General features: G+C 40.1%; 1 protein-coding gene across 6 annotated transcripts; it reads right to left on the bottom strand.

Moving 5' to 3' along the window:
- Nucleotides 1-1,925: 1,925 nt before the first annotated feature.
- On the bottom strand, nucleotides 1,926-15,808 carry ddhd2 (DDHD domain containing 2). 6 transcript variants are annotated; one of them, XM_059337792.1, is made up of 21 exons: nucleotides 15,701-15,808; nucleotides 14,270-14,475; nucleotides 12,352-12,544; nucleotides 11,218-11,408; nucleotides 10,975-11,064; nucleotides 10,712-10,832; nucleotides 10,112-10,201; nucleotides 9,878-10,019; nucleotides 9,547-9,755; nucleotides 9,397-9,458; nucleotides 9,185-9,304; nucleotides 9,016-9,111; nucleotides 8,705-8,881; nucleotides 8,569-8,595; nucleotides 8,011-8,166; nucleotides 7,550-7,652; nucleotides 7,283-7,444; nucleotides 6,971-7,075; nucleotides 4,918-5,086; nucleotides 4,680-4,732; nucleotides 1,926-2,170 (listed from the first exon to the last, which is right to left on the bottom strand). In XM_059337792.1, the coding sequence occupies exons 2-21, from the start codon at nucleotides 14,387-14,389 to the stop codon at nucleotides 2,160-2,162; spliced, it is 2,397 nt and encodes a 798-aa protein (XP_059193775.1). In that variant the 5' UTR covers nucleotides 14,390-14,475; nucleotides 15,701-15,808; the 3' UTR covers nucleotides 1,926-2,159. The 6 variants fall into 6 exon arrangements, with proteins under 6 accessions (XP_059193775.1, XP_059193773.1, XP_059193772.1 ...); XM_059337790.1 differs by lacking the exon at nucleotides 1,926-2,170 and having other exon boundaries at nucleotides 3,537-4,732; nucleotides 11,218-11,405; XM_059337789.1 differs by lacking the exon at nucleotides 1,926-2,170 and having other exon boundaries at nucleotides 3,537-4,732.
- Between the last annotated feature and the right edge of the window lie 398 nt (nucleotides 15,809-16,206).

Here is a 16,206-nt window from a genome sequence, read left to right on the forward strand (position 1 = left end):
AGATGATGGAGGGAGTTGGCGGCATTAAAACACAGCCCCACTTGTTGTGCCACATTCCCACTACCTGCTGTGACCCCATGCCCACCCCTGCAGCCTCTTTGAATTTTTGCATGACAATACAAACACACACATACACTGTCAGTGCTCAGCTTGTTAGCATACATTCATTTCCTGAGATAATCACTGCATTTAACCATGAAAGAAAACCTTCCATTAGTTGAAAATCAGGCAAAACAATGCAATCAATATGACAAAAATGCTTCATCTTAAGAAATAGTGAAGCGGGTTACTATGTGAAAAGCTGGTTAGAAATTGTTTAACAATACAATACATCAATACAGCAGAGCTGAGTAATGGTTAAAGAAAAAAAACATACCTCCTCATTCAAGCCTGTCCCATCCATCCTGTAAGTCTCTAAGGCTACAGTGAAATGTCTAAACCCCCTCAGAGCTTTGGTGCCCAGGAAAGACCCGCCTTTGAGAATAACTGAGAAGCTTTAGTGCATAACTTCCTCCCACTGGCATGAATCACATGAGGCTCACTATGGAGGTCCACAAATTTCCTATTGACCTTTGTCACATTTCATTCAAAAATTCAAAAACAGACCACAAAAGAGCATAAATGACTAACTGTTAGCTCAAATTTACCATGACTCATCGTATGAATATGTAACTCTTGCGTTAGTAACGTTACAGCCACTTGACTGTTAAGTTACTCTGCCCACTTGCTCGCTTGTTAGAGAAATAAATTACGAACAAATATATGAACCGTTATAAAATGTAACAAATAGCTGTCTAACAGCTTAAAAACAAACGCCTAAGCCAGAGTTGAACTTGCCTCATTGTTGTTATCCAGGGTTGCTAACCAGCCAATTCAACCGCTGCAAGTGATGCTGCGTTTTCCACACGATTGCGCATGCGCCAGTGACTTGCCACAGCAACGAGGTTACTAAAGAAATCTAAAATTCTTCTTCTTTGACCCCTTGTTTCACATAACTTTTAGTTGGAGTCTGTGATCAAACAATTAGAAATATCTCGTATAACATCTAATACCTTATACATTGCAGTCAGGTAATTTAGGGCACTTTTTGGTTGATTCCCAATAAAACCAACAACAATTCTGACAACTACATTTAAGGGACAGTTCACCCAAAAATCAATAATACATATTTTTCCTTCTATCTTTAGTGCTATTTATCAACCTAGATTTGGTAGTTGCCAAGTGTTGGCAATATTGAACATAGGGAGGTCTGATTTCTCTCAAATCGAATGTAATTGTATGGCACATCAGCTGTGGTGCTTGAAGTACCAAAAACACATTTGAAAAACTCAACAGCAATGTCTCTTTCCAAAAATTCATGACCCAGTAACTGAACATAATCCACAGACATGAGCAGGAACTGTTTTCTTTCTTTATTTAGTTCCTACATGAAACTGCTCATGGCAAGGACTGTCCCTTTCAGTGTTACTTTTGGAACTTGTTATGGATCTGTGGATATATTTCTATGAAGAAAATATTTTGCCAAATGAAATAATTGAAAAAAAAAGCCCATCAAACACATCAAGAACCAGTCTCACTCCCACAACATATTCTTGTGAAATGGGATAGCTGATAAGGTAAAATAATATAATATAAACAATTGTAAATCATGTTTGTTTGTTTTTTAAATGGCTAATCATTTAGGTAACCAACTTAAATGTGTGAGATGTGCATATGCTTGTGTGCCTGTCAGACACATGTCTAGAGGAGGAAGATGGTGTGACACTAGCTTGATTGCCCCTCCACTATGTAAATCAAAGTTATTTTGCTGTATTTATGTCATTTTTATAGACTGTCTATGGCAAATCCTACAGACAGCTGCAGGGTAATTTATTGTTTTCAAATCCAGAATAAGCATACTTCAATGAAATCCACATACAACAAAACACTTGTAATGTTTTATTATGGCACACACAAAATGTTACCATATTAATGAGTGTATGTATTCAAGAACATTTGTTTTTTGGTATGTATGAACATTTCAGTATCAAGTGCAAACACAGCTAGGGTGAGGAAGTTTAGCCAGGGACCTTAAAGCCCTGTTTTACTGTTCAGACACAAAAAACAGAAACATAGATGGTAGTAAACTTCAAGGAAACGGCAACGGGATAATGTAGTATTCAGTGCGTTTCTAGAGGAAGAAAAATGAATAACCCATTAGTATAATTCATGTATTGTGCAAATGTTACCACCAGAGGGCTGAGATACAGGGCAGAGCTTTGGTGGAGGGGCTGTGGTGCCCTGACAGTGCATAACATGAGTCATTTGTTAAGTTAAATCACTCTGAAACAGAGTCTCTCAACTTTGTAGTCTGGACCCTGTGTTGCTTGATGGCGCATATTTGTGACGTATTAATATGTTTCTTATATTTATATATAAAATAAAATTGATATGCTTTGAAATATAACTTCTACATATTTATCATGCTAAATAAAATGTATATGATTTCAATGGAAAAACTCTCTTATTGCTGATTTCATGAGAACTATGAACATCTGAGACCTAAGAATTGGGTCAGGACCAGAAAATGTTGAGAAACTCTGCTCTGACATAACAAAGAAGTGCATGCAATACAGAAAATTATTTCATAATACATAGATACAAAGAAACAATGTATGAATGAACAATGATGGAAACATGTATGATTTGGCCATTACATTATACAAAAGTTTAAACTGTCTGTGTGAGATGCCACTCTGTATTGGAATTAACCACATTTTTGAATAAAGAATATGCTGCTGTTAGGAATTAGGTTACATTTTGGGTCGAAAGTAGTAGCGGAGGAATGGCACAGACTTCAGGGAGAGAAAGTGGAACTGGCCTTTCTGTACAGTTTATAACACACGGTTCATACATTAAAAACACTATAGAAGGGAAACCAGCTTGTCCTTTAAATCACCTGCATGTCTTTACTTCATTTCCGACATAAATCTTTATCAGGATCCCTTTTTTCGATACAGGTGTAGATATGATCAAACTAAAAATTGTGAAAAATGAAAAATTAAGAGGCAAGATGAACTTGAAATGATAGTGTCAGTACAAGACTTCATCTGTAAAATGAAAAATAACGACATTATTGTCATATTGCACATACGTAGTAGAAGCTTTGGGTTTCAAGTGGCCTTGAATGTCGAGAGAAAGAAAATATAGCTGCCAATATATCAACCTTCATTCTCCGTCAGGGCCTAAACATTTTATAATCAACCACAAAAAACCACAGAACCTGCTTATTTATAAAGGTAATGTCTAATGTCAGGCTAAGGAAAGGGCAAAATTGGTCAAGACAGCTGTCTAAAGGGGCAGACCTGTTAAACACACTTATAGTGAATTAAAATTATAGTTCTACATTATTATATTTTTACATTTCTTTTGGAGGCTGTACATAGTTCTGGGAAATATATCAAATTGTATAGATCATAATCTATCTTAATTATATTCTTGGATATATATATATATATATATATATATATATATATATATATATATATATATATATATTTATATTTAAATTCATATTTATATTTATATATATATGTATATTTGTTGTCAACTGCAGAGAAATACTACCTTGGAAAGAATTCCAGTTTGTTATCAAATGTGATAAACAATATACCTGTTGCATTTTTCCATAAATGAACAAGTGAATAAAAAAATCTGGTGATCCATCTTCTAAGTCTAAGCTAAATCATTTTCTCTTGGTCTTTATGACTGAGTGCGTAGGTAAACAAAAAAAGTTTTGCCAGGATAATTCTTTCTAGGTTAGTTTTTTTTCAATCTGTGAAAACAGTCAAGTCATTATCATTTTTCAATATTTATTTTGGCCACAATATGCGGAAGTGCACCACTAAATAAGACTAAAAGCATTCATGTTTTATTACCGGTAATTTTTAATTTCTTCTTAAACTGTAGACACAAAGTCCCTACAGTCTACTGTGTGTAAGAAAGTTATGTAACATTACTGCCAAGTCTTTCTTGTAGGTAGAAATGTATAAAAAATCACCTGGAAGAAGAAATCATTTTAGTCCTATTGAGAACATTTAGTGGTGCACTGCTGCCTCTTGTGGCTGAAATTAGTATTACAACAACAAGAACCTAGAACAATGATCCTGGGAAAACATTTCTTCCACTTGTTCTTAAGTCAGTCTCTCAGGGCTTCAGTACAGTCTTGTGGCTATTATTATAAATACTTCAATATCAATCAGCTGCAGCTTTAAACATGATATGTCAACAACAGTTGAAAAGTGCAAAGTAAAAAAAGAGAGAAAAGAAGAAAGACAGAAAGGTGCGACCAGGAGCGTGTCAATGATGTTAGGGTGGATTTGACAACTATCAGACACTGGACCCATTCCTGCAGTGGAGTGTAGGCAGCACCAAGAAGCCATCGCTACCTCACATGAAGGTTGACTGACATATCTGAACCAAGATCACCTGACTGCAGCCAAACAGTCTCCATTGTCATGGCAGGAGAGGGCGGGGCAGTCAGCTAACACCCAGACAGTAAGGCATTCTGGAAGAGGATTGTGCAGCCTCTGGCTCTGACAGTTGTCCGTCGTTTTCCTTCTCTCAGGTTACTCTTGTGTTAAAAAGCAAGTTTACAATCATAAAACTTAATCACTGTTGTGGCTGTTCAAAGGCCACACCTAGCTTGTCGTAGATCTCCTTTAGAAGAAGGAGAGCAGTGTCCTCTGATTCCCTAACAGACAGAACAGAGAAGGGAAAACTCTATTTTAAAAATCAAATGAAGGAAGTAAAATGGAATACAACAAAGAGAAAACATCAGGAACAATAAAATACCAAATAAAATACAAAACAATAAAATACCAAACAAATACCAAACAGTTGCTGGTGTCCAGCCCTCCACAGGTATGCATGACTCACCAGTAACAAAGATGAGACTGGATGGCAAACAGGTACTCGTTGAAGCTCTCAATGGGTTTTTCCTGAAGTACATAGTCGATCCTTCGCCCTCCATTCAACATTCCCACTTTAATTTCAGGGTGCTCCATCTGCTCTGCTGAAACTGAGGACTCTGCCTCCTCACACGCTCCTGCAGGGAGACAATTAAAAAAAAGATGAGGCTTTACAGGCAGGCAGCAGATTACAAAAACAAACACAATAGCCAGCACAGCAACAGTGTCTGTTATGACTCAGTGTTTTTGGTAAAACCAGAACAGATCAGATTGTGGAAAGATTAGCTGCAGTCTGCAGGTGAATTAGTCTACAACCTGAAGTCTTTCATGCATCACAGAGATGAGTCAATGCCTGAATGTTGTAGGAACATACTCTGGTGGGATAACAGCAGCACTATAGATGTTTGTTGCACATCAGGTGTGAAATGGTTAGCGAGGATAGTAATCCACATGGTCAGAGAGAAAACTAGACTTCTGCACCTTCTCTGGCTCTGTTTTTAGAAAATGTAATCAGTGGCACGAGACTTTGGCCAGTCACAGGTCATTTCAGAGAGAAGACATTGCTTTTGGCTGTTCTACAGATGCAGATACACTTGCATGTCCCTTCTAATTTAATGGTGTAAAATCCTACAGAAAATTTCTATGCAGCTTTGGCAACAACTGCTTACAGAGTAATGCAATCCCAAAAAAGAAAGACAGACTTATCAGATGGTGAAAAAATGTTGCCTAAAATGGTCTAGCCTTTTGCCTCACAGCTGCGGCAAATTTAAGTTCAGGTTTATGTAGCTAGCTAGAGCCGCGAATCACAGTCATTCATATGATTGCTGATACAAAATGGCATCAAGATCACAATCAGGATGATTGAAATAAAGGACTAGTACTCTAACAGGTTACTGTATGAGGTGTGTGGATATGCCTATGCTTGTCTGGGAGGAGGGGGTTAGGACAGAGAGGGGAAAGCTGCAGGAGGAGGGGTGTATTTTCAAATTGTGGTATTTTTTTCTTTCTCAGAAAACCTAACCCGGTGTTGAAGACAGTTCTCTAAATTAGTAATCAATGGCTATATCAACTGATCACAGAGGTGTCAACTTTTTGCTTCTGACCTGATGTCGTGTTTATTCACTCACACATAGTATCATGTGTTAATGATCTTGAATTACTATCCTTGATGCAACAAGTGAAGGCTTTAAAGGTTGTTGATGAAAAGCTATGAGTCATCTTCATTAAAATTCATAGAGCGTAAAAGGTAAAGACAACAAAAAAACTTTTATGTACTTTCAGTCTGTTCTAACAGCAGATGTGTTCCCTGTGGCCAATTTAATGGATTGACAGAATAAATACTTGAGGTTCTGTAAAAAAGGGCAGGACATGTACCTGCATGCAGCGACTGTGGGTGACCTGCTAATTATAAATGAGATCATATGCTGGTTGAATAACTCTTATTAAAAAAACAAATGTGATCACTACTATTCAACTCTTCCTATTTGTGCAGCACATAATAGTGGGCCATGGGCCAGTTACTCAAATGGCCTCTGATATTGATCATCGGCGGAGCAGTCAACAAATTCAACCAATCAGAAATGTCAGCAGAAGAAGGAGTAGAGGGCCTGAAGGAAGCGTCAGTCAAGTGAATGTTGAGTTGAAGGTTAAGCATGGGGGATTATGGGAGCAGTGAGAGCCTGCAGCAATAATGACATACATTACATAAGATGTGCTCATTGTGAAAGAGCTGGCGTGCCAAAGTAAACCCCAGTGTATAAGAACACCATAGGTTTTTAAAAATCTAAATTCTGCAGGTGTTGAGCATAGCTTTAACTATTAAAAAAGGTAATGGAAGAATTTAGTTTTGCCTCTTTTGTGCAAGTTTATATTCCAGATTCAAACCAGGGAAGTTCCATCGAACACACAGAAAGAAAGACAAGGTTTACATTTCACAGAGAAAACTAGATTGCAAAGCTGCAAGTAAGCTGGCTTTACTTCTTCTTCAATTATATTCAAGCCAAGTGACTATCCTGGCTTACCTTGGAAGTAATGCTTATGAAGGGCCCTGGGCCACTCCAGTATTTTAGTCCAAAAATCAGCACTTTGCCCTTCCCTCTTAGCAGAAGCAGAAACTGCCGCAGAGGCTGAGGTTCAAGGTAAAGTTGTAAGGGGTGAGGGAAGCAGGAGCAACCACCAGATGGGTGCCAACATGCAGAGAGGGGTTAAAGAGGAGGAGTATAAGGAGACTGGGTTAGACACACTCCTGTAGAAACTCACACACACAGGCTCACACACACAAACACACAAAGCATCAGCACATACACAAAGGCAAATAAAATCAATTTCTCTACCTTGTGTCTCTTGAACGTTTCTCTCTATTGCAGTATCTGCTTCGTCCACTGGGGGCAGCGCAGCAACTGGTAGTCTGGCAAAGGACTGCCATGCAGTCCGTAAAGATCCCAAAACATTGTTCTTCAAATCCATGCTCATACGAGTCAAGCTGTCCTTTAGCTCTGTAAGATAAAAAGAAAGAGAGATTATCATTAAGCCTACTAAACAAAAGCCCACATCACATTATATTCCTACAAAGATGAGGAGAAAGACACAGACAGCCGTACCCAGGTGCATTCTCTTGCGGCCTTTATGATGAGGGATCAGCATGGGCTCCAGATCCACCTCTGTAACAATCATGGGCTCTATCCGATAGGCCACAGGGTCATACTACACAGCAATAACGAGGAAGAGATGAATGTAACTTTGAAAAGATAATCCCTCATAGATGACTCCATTATGAGTTCTTTTGTATTTTCTACTAATAGTTCTCTTGGCACATGTTTATGTTTATTGATGGCAGAAGTCAATTAAAGGAGTTTTGATGTTATGTAAAAGATGTCATTGGGGGGTGGGGGGTCCACAACACAGACAAAAAATTGAACTGCCCCATTAATGCCACTTTGTCTGAAAATGAGACAAAAAGAAAGTTGTAGTTGTAGCAAATAAAAACTGATGTAATCCCTTTTAGGGCTGAGTGCAGAACTAGTGTCTGGATGGAGGATGCAGTAAGTATTCAATTACTCACTGGGTGGTAGATGTTGTAAAAGCTCTTGCAGGTTGGAAAGGTGTAGTTGGGATCGATGTGTTTGAGCCCACGGACAGTCAGGAACATTCCAATAGGAGAGCCAAAAGCAAAAAATGTTTGAGGGTGGAAAGCCAGCTGTGGGTAATCAATCGACACCTGTAGAGAGAAGGTGGGGTCGGAAACATGTGTGCTATTTAATTTGTTATCTTACGAAGACACAGCTCTTCAGACAAATGGAAACACTCCTTCGGTGCACTATGGTGTTTACACTGAACTACATTTTATGACATCAAGACAACAGCAGGGTGTGTGACAGCAGGTAAGGGGGAGACCAGAGAGCTGACCATTCATGCAGGACTGAATGAGCAGGATGAGCACAGACACAGAGTGTGGTGTTTGATTGTATGACTCAATGGGACAAAGATGGTAGCCTCAATCAGGAAAAATGTGACTTGTGACCTGACCAGACCAGACTGTTTGTAAAAAGAACCCCCAGGCACAGATCATAGTGAGCTAAGGACAAAGCCTGAGAGCATGGGGGCACCATGTGAGACACACCTGTCCCTTGGCTATGCCTCCATTGGTCTGTCCAGGCAAGCAGGGGAAGGAGAGAAGCAGGAAGGTGATGCATCAAAGCTTTTATCTAGCGGTAGCCCCAAGCAGAACTTTTTATGTCTGTGTCCATGTGTGCTACCTGTCCAATGCCGACGTCAAAGTATTCGTAGTCTACAGCGCTGGTGACAGACTGCGCCCTGTGGAACTGGGTCTGCTGCATCGTCAGTCCTGAAGGCTGGGTGCCATCAGCATCGCAGGCCACTTCAGATGGAAGTTGCAAACCTGGTGGCAGACGTACTGCCCCTGTCTTACACTCCTATTTAGAATGAGAAATATGAAAAGTTATTGAAATGATGTCTTAACTGTAGATACTTTATATGGTAACCATCATTTGTAAAAAAAGAGCACCCAAGCAAAAGAGCCCCATTAAACAGCCTGTTTCTGTCGGACCTCTGAAAACCATTTCTTTCTGACGTAGTTCAGGATCTTCTTCCGAGGTCCAAGAGGAATTCCTAAATCTTTGAGATCACCGTCTTGGCAAAGAGCCTAAAAGAGAAATCCATATGTTTTTAACTATGTATTACATTTGATTTTGTGTGTGTGTGTGTGTGTGTGTTACCAGTGATTCCAGGTCTAGGTTTTCTGCCTGTAGTGTATCCAGGAATTGCTGTAGACCAAGCCTGGTCAGAGTCTCCTGCAGTGTGTCACAGTTTTGATGACAAGGCTGACCAGAAGGCACCTAAAGCAAGACAAAGGAATTTGTTATCTACAAACAATACGCAATCTTTTTTCTCTTATCTGTATACTGATTTACAATGAATGTCGTCGTACCCCCTGTCTAGTTTCTGATCCAGTCTTCTGATTGGTTAGCAGGTCAAACAGGATCAATGAACCTGCAGAACCAGAGATGAAGGGAAAGACTGGAAATTCAGCATTTCAATGACTTGAGGCTGTACGTTTCTGTGTTTGTATATATCTTACCCAGGCTATGGCCCACTACTGAAATTGTCCCATTGAATTCTGAGTGTCTCTGTTTGAAGAGGGTGTGGAGTCTGTTGATCTCTGAGGCCACTGTGTCCACTATGGTCTGGCAGTAGGTGGGGCTGTTATAGAAGAACAGGTCCAGCAGAGTGTCGTTGGTGAAATGTCTCAGCCTGCTGATGCTTGGGAGAGTGATCCTCTGGATGTCCCTGGAAAGTGGGGGAAGAGAGGAAAGACAGAGTTTGACCGTGCAAACATCTGCAAGTATTGGAGATGCATGTAGTTTTGTACAACAGAGAGATCTCCTTTTCCTCACACTTTCCATACTTACTCGTCTACACCAGTGGCATCCCCATGCAGAGCGCTGTGCCAGTTGACTGGGAGGAACTCCACTCTTCCTATCTGGCCATCCTGCTGAGCACGCTTATAATGAGAACCCAGCAGGGACAGAGAAGCACTCCTGAAGTCATTCACTGGAGAGAGACCAGAATAAAGGAGCCATTAATACATGTAAATTATGCATAACCAGTAAACATAGAACACACAGATACAAACTCACACTTACCACACTGTATGATGGATCTGAAGCGCAAGTCACATGCAGGGCCGATGCCATGGACCATAAAGACAAGGTGGTCCACCTTTTCTGGTTCCCCTGGGAACACAGAGAAATAAACCGTAAACTGTAGGTTATACTTTGTTTACCCTCTAATGTCATGATATATTGTTGGGATTTGGGCTAAATAATGCTACAAGTTAGGCAAGATTTTTGTAAAGAAAAATGGATAAGGCCATTTCTTCCTTTGACCTCTCACCCCAAGTTATCTGAATGAAATTGGGTTCTTCAGGTACCCATGAATACTTCTGCATACTGGGGTCCCTAAACTCTCATAAACTGGGTATTATGGAAAGCTAAAGCTTTTGTGGATTCAATGAGCCCAATTTAATTCACCTGCCGTGATTTTACTCCCCATAGAAGCATTTTTCAGTTAGTCCATTTACAACCACAAACAAGAGACTTAGAGCATCAGAGCATGTATGGATTTCCTAGTTATACTGACAATCTGATCTTGACCTGCTCACCTTGAACACCTGCCCCTCACTCATACCCCTCTAAAAACATGGCAGAATGGTAAGGGGTTAAATGGTACACCCACATACATACCCTCAGGTATTTCTACAGAGATGTTCTCCACTCCCCTTTTGACTGTTCGAGGTCGTGTCTGCTCCGAGGGGGAGGACACCCACTCATCCTGCAATCCTATTGGCTGATATTGCATTATCAGCTGAGAGAGAAGCGGGGAAATTAGGAAGAAGAGGTTTATTAGAAGGAAACAATGCACCTAATTTAATAAGAAAAGACATGGTGTGGCTTTGTCGTGAATTTAATTATAGTGCACAAAGTGATATTTTAAAAGCAGGCCTTACCTTGGGATTGTGTAAAATGACGGTCTCTCCGTTGGGAAAATCCAGTTTCCTCTTCCATTCATCCAAGGTCACTGCTATCATATAGGCCTCCTGAAAAATTGAAAGACAGGAAGGGAAGGAATCAAAGACCAACAGATATGAAGAGACTATGTGAGGAAAAGCAAAGTTAAGAAAAGAACAAATATCAGAAGTTGTAGGAATGAGCTGCATGATGGGGAGGGTTCAGCATCGGTGTCAGACTACCTCCAGTCTCTTGCTGAAGTCCTCTGGGTAAGGCATGAACCTGGTGTCTTTATCTCCTTTATAGAACCAGGTACAGCGGCGCACTTCAGTGGGGCCTTGCTCCCAGTACACAGCGTAGCGCTTCCTCTCCACGACATGTACGTCATAACGCTCTCCATCCACAGCTATCACCACCTCCTCCTTGTCCCCTACTTCACAGTAAACATTCACAAGTAGATGTAAATCATGTTTATGAGACAATCGACAAAAATAGATTTCAAGGAAAGGTTCTATGAGGACATGCACATGTGTGAGCGCTGTGCTATAATTCTGGAAATGTTTATGGGAATAAGGCTACAGTGATTCTACTAGAAGGTTGTTGCATGTGCAAACAATATGCTGTGCAAAAAAAGTTAATTTTCAAGCTAAAGTCTGTGTACTCATTATTTACCCACAAGACTATATTGCCACTTTGCAGCAATAATTGCTCACTGACTTCTCACTGAGTTCTGCAGCAGCAGCATCACCAGGAGGATAAGTGCACTCTCCTGGAATAATATGGACATACTGTACCTTCTATAGGTATGTCAGCGAAGGAACTGCCATTATGTCTCGCTTTAGAGAAACTTGTATTGTCAAAGGGAAAGACAAAAATGTTGCCTGTTTAGGGTGCCCTTATATAGAGTGTGTGGGAAATAATCAGAGGAGCACATGAACACACCACTAGCCTTGGTGGAAGTCAACGTTCTCTGAGTGCCAATTTGGTTCACTGCTTTTTTTTTGTAATTTTATATTTTTCCTTTTGGGTGGGGGATATGTGTGATTATAGGACAAGCCCAACAACTAAGAGATGTTCATACACAAGAAAACTTTAAATATGGATATGATGCCTGAAGGCCTGAAACTGAACCACCCGAAACTAGCTGTTAAACTGCTTGTGAGTGTGAGTGCCAGTGAGCGTGTCCTGTCAAGTGAGTAAAGTGTCCTACTGGGCACTGGGCAAGTGTTTGCAACAGTGATGTTTTGACATTTTATCTTCTCACAGCTGTTTATAGTAAACTCACTATTTTCTTACTTTTCACAGATCATACACTTTATATATACTGTAATGGACATGAACAGAATCTAATGTGCATATAAAGTATCGGTGCTTACCTGTGTTGCAGGCGTTCTCTAGTCTGTCGGAGTCTTCCCTGCTGAAAGGAAGCCAGGAGGTGCTGTCATCAGCCCGTCGACAGTAGAACCAGTGCGGCTGCACTTCTTGATAAGGGGCTGGGACAGGCTCCATGTCAAGCATCTCAAAAGAGGATGTGGAAGAAGGGGACGCCTCATCCACCACAGGCGACACCTTGAGAAAAAGTATGCTCAATCAATATATCAGCAATACTGCTCAGTTACTTATTAAAAAGGAAATGCCTGCTATACACACGGTGTATACACCTGTCCACAGTTCAACTGTGCCACAATAAGTAAATATAGAAGTCTGAGCTAAGTCTGTGCCCTTCCATTAAGCTCCTATCAAGGAACCTGAGACCACGAGACAAACCAAAGGACAGTCAGACAGGAAAGGATCAGGCCTCTCCTTGGCCAGACGCACAAAGCCCTGTGTTATTCTTTTCTGCTCTACAAGCCGCCTCTTGTCTCTGCGTCTCTCCACAACTGATACAGCGACAGCTTGTAAACAACCTTCTTCCACGAAATAGCTTACATTCACAAACAAGCATAACATTAGGTAATACAATGCTTCTGTTTCAGCATGTTGAAAGAGAGTGCCTGGCATTGGTTGATACATCAACAAATACCCACATTACACACTGCTGCCAAACCAGCAATCCGATTTGCAGTGTAACATGCACACAGAAGGCGGATGGATCTGAAATATGATAGTGAATAAACTGCAGAACACCCTCCATAAGATTAAATCACAACCTCCTTTAAAGTCATATCTTCCTGTGTGTGCTCTGCTTGGTAGCCTCATGATTACAGACCACATGATGTATACTTGGTTGAATGTCATGCAACACAAAAAAAGTGTTTAAAGTGATTCATCATACTCCATCCAGGTATATGTATGTTTCCAGCTAATCACTGACAGGCAGACAGAGTGACCCTGATTTAATTGTCTCCTCTGGATTACCTTCTGTGTCCAACACTTTTAGCATGCATACCTCAAAGAGGGACAGAATGTGACTTCCATCTATAGCTCCTCTACATGACCACCGTCTCTACTTTTCCCTGTTATCATTCAGTAGAGGGAAAATAATCCAGCAGACAGTTTATTCTGAGATTTCCTAAGTAGTTATTGGTTCAGTAGAAACGTTTGTTGAAGGCACATTACAATGCATCATATGATGACTGCATTTTGTCACAAAAGGAGTTAGTTAAAAATCAAGACTTGCATTTTTATCACTTCAGAGGAATGAAACAGTGAAACACTACTGTTGTGATAAAGTATTTCAATATAATGGCATGGCCTTGAAATTGTGCAAGATGTCAGGGTTTGTTGCATAGAGGTACAAAGTTGCTTCTGTCAAAAATTCAGTGCAAAGTTAAACCTCTTAGGGTTTCCCTGATCCGAGATCAGCCTAGTCCACAACTGAATATAAACCTTATTGAAAATAACTCTTTGAAATGTATCTTAATCCACAACTAGGACCAAGCTTTCTGCACCCCTGAAGCTGATCAATGAGAAATGGTAGGACTGAAAATCTTGTGAAATCTAGATAACCCAGTAACAATGTATTGCAAAATGATAACTCAGAGAGCTCAGACTGGGTCTTTGTTCTGCACAGCACCATAGATTTCAAAATTCTTCTTGAGACAATAAACATCAATACTTCATTGTCAATTTCTACAGTAGCTGCTTTCTTATCATTATACCTATGACATGAAAGTTTCTTCGTATAACAACTTGTTTTTTGCAATGGAAACAGTGATTTCACAAGGTAAACGCTGAAACCCAGCCCTACTTAACCTTAAAATAACCTAAACCCTATATGGATAGCAACATGAGACAGACTTTGACAAACAGCACTGTTACACCCATATGCAAAAATCACAAATGCATCCTCACCTGCTCCCCAGGTGTGTTCTCTGTTGCCAAAGTCTGAGTTGGGTTGTCAAACTTGTCTTGAGTGTTGACGTTTGGGGCAGCCTGAGATAGACCCCCCTCTTCACCAGGACTGTGTGACATTAGCCCAAGACCTGACCCCAACCCTCAGCTCTGACCTGAGGGGGGCAGGGGGCCATCCAAACACAGGACCTGTGGTAACAACCCAGCTGCACACAAATTGAGAGGAACAGGCAGGTTTAAAGACCATCACAACTATTACATAACACATAACTGCCTGTCAAACTTGCTGGGGGTTGATTAGTGATACCTGCACCAAACTGCTGTTGAGTTGTTGAACTAGTATTCAATCCCAGGTCTCAGAATACACTGGAAGCTGTCTCAGCAGCTGCTGGTCAGTAAAGTTTATCTTAAAAGGAAATATAAACAGTGACAGGCAGCTAGCCGTTAAGCTACATAATGAATGTCGTCACCCTGTTAAAACAATCACCTAACTAATTTTTTCAAGTTTTGCAGGAAACACAAAAAACTTCACCAAAAGTCTAACATATGACATTTATTGATCATTTCACTCATAAATGATGTAACAAAGGATGGCTATTGGCATAGTAATAACACTGTGTGTAAATTATGTAACTTAAGAGAAATAAATGACTTAGGCAATTTTTGAACATGCCTTTATGACTTAAAGAAGATATGGTGACACTTTATTTTGAAGGTGTCTACATCAGAGTCACACAAGCCTGTCAGAAACATGATATGACAAGTATCATGAGCATTAATGTTACTTCAAAGTGTCATTAATGTTCATGACACATCCCATGTCATGTTTATGACACGCTCATGTCACTCTTATGTAGACACCTTAGAGTAAAGTGTTACCAATATTAGTGTCAACAATAAATCACTTGACAAACTAAACTGATAACTAAACAATCTCCCTCTAGCTCTTCTTTGCTGGGTTCTTATCTGATCTGATTGTCAAAGAAGTGATGAACCCAAAGGGGTAAAATCACATGATCTGATCAACTGAGGATGTCTGCGATTTTACCATAGGTGGTCGGCGTCATGAGGTGATGATTTAGGCAAAAAAAACAACAATTTTGACAAAAAATGATTTAGTCGATTATTTTAACAGTGTGACGATGTATTATAAGTTACGCTAATGTACGTTAACACTTAGGGATATCGTGGCATTATCTTGGACAAATTGTCTATTTCTTGCCGTTATTTCTCATGTTATTTACGTAAAGAATCAATGCAGCAAACACATCCAAGAGGCTAACAGGGTAGTTAACGTTGGTAAGCTTTATGCTAGCTGAGTTACGATGGCCGGACGGGACGCTGGTGTTAAGTTATCCGACTTTACATCCTGTTGATACTTAATATGGATGTTATAGCACTAGTAACTGACAGGCGTCAACTTAAACTCACCGACAACTTCACACACAGTTAATGCAGAGGGTCTGTATTCGCTGTTTAGCTCGCTCGGGCTAGCGCGGCTAGCCAAGGACAGCCTTACTGTCAAACGCTGGCTGCTTACCGTGTTGTCGGAAATATGATGACTACGAGTTTGATGCTTACGATATACCACAAAATCGACAAATAAATGGCTAAAACCACGCTTTTGATAGAAAAGAAAGACATTTTCCATGTTTCCTATTTTTCAAAGTGTGATAATTAGACAGTGAAATAAGTGAACGCGTCCAATACCCATGGACATACTATCCCAAATCAATTAATAAAATCCTACATTTTCTTCGGCTCAGTATTCCCCTACAAAACAAAGCAGTTCTTATAATGTTAAACTCTGAACCAAACAGTATCATAAAACATCACTTCTAGTGCAGAAGAATCGAACCTTCCTTTATAATTTTTATATTTACGACATGCACCTGAAGGGGACATGAAGCAACATGCCATCACCAGGCCACCGCCCC

The sequence above is a fragment of the Centropristis striata genome, chromosome 7, assembly GCF_030273125.1.
Source record: "Centropristis striata isolate RG_2023a ecotype Rhode Island chromosome 7, C.striata_1.0, whole genome shotgun sequence".
In the NCBI taxonomy this organism is placed as follows: Eukaryota; Metazoa; Chordata; class Actinopteri; order Perciformes; family Serranidae; genus Centropristis; species Centropristis striata.

What these genes read in the sequence shown, in the direction of transcription:
- ddhd2 (XM_059337789.1), bottom strand. Translation starts at nt 14,389, where the DNA reads ATGTCACACAGTCCTGGTGAAGAGGGGGGTCTATCTCAGGCTGCCCCA. An exon ending in ACTTCAGCAAGAGACTGGAG is followed by an intron (nt 11,065 to 11,217) that starts GTAGTCTGACAC and finishes TCAATTTTTCAG; the next exon opens with GAGGCCTATATGATAGCAGT. An exon ending in AGTAGTGGGCCATAGCCTGG is followed by an intron (nt 9,459 to 9,546) that starts GTAAGATATATA and finishes CTGGTTCTGCAG; the next exon opens with GTTCATTGATCCTGTTTGAC.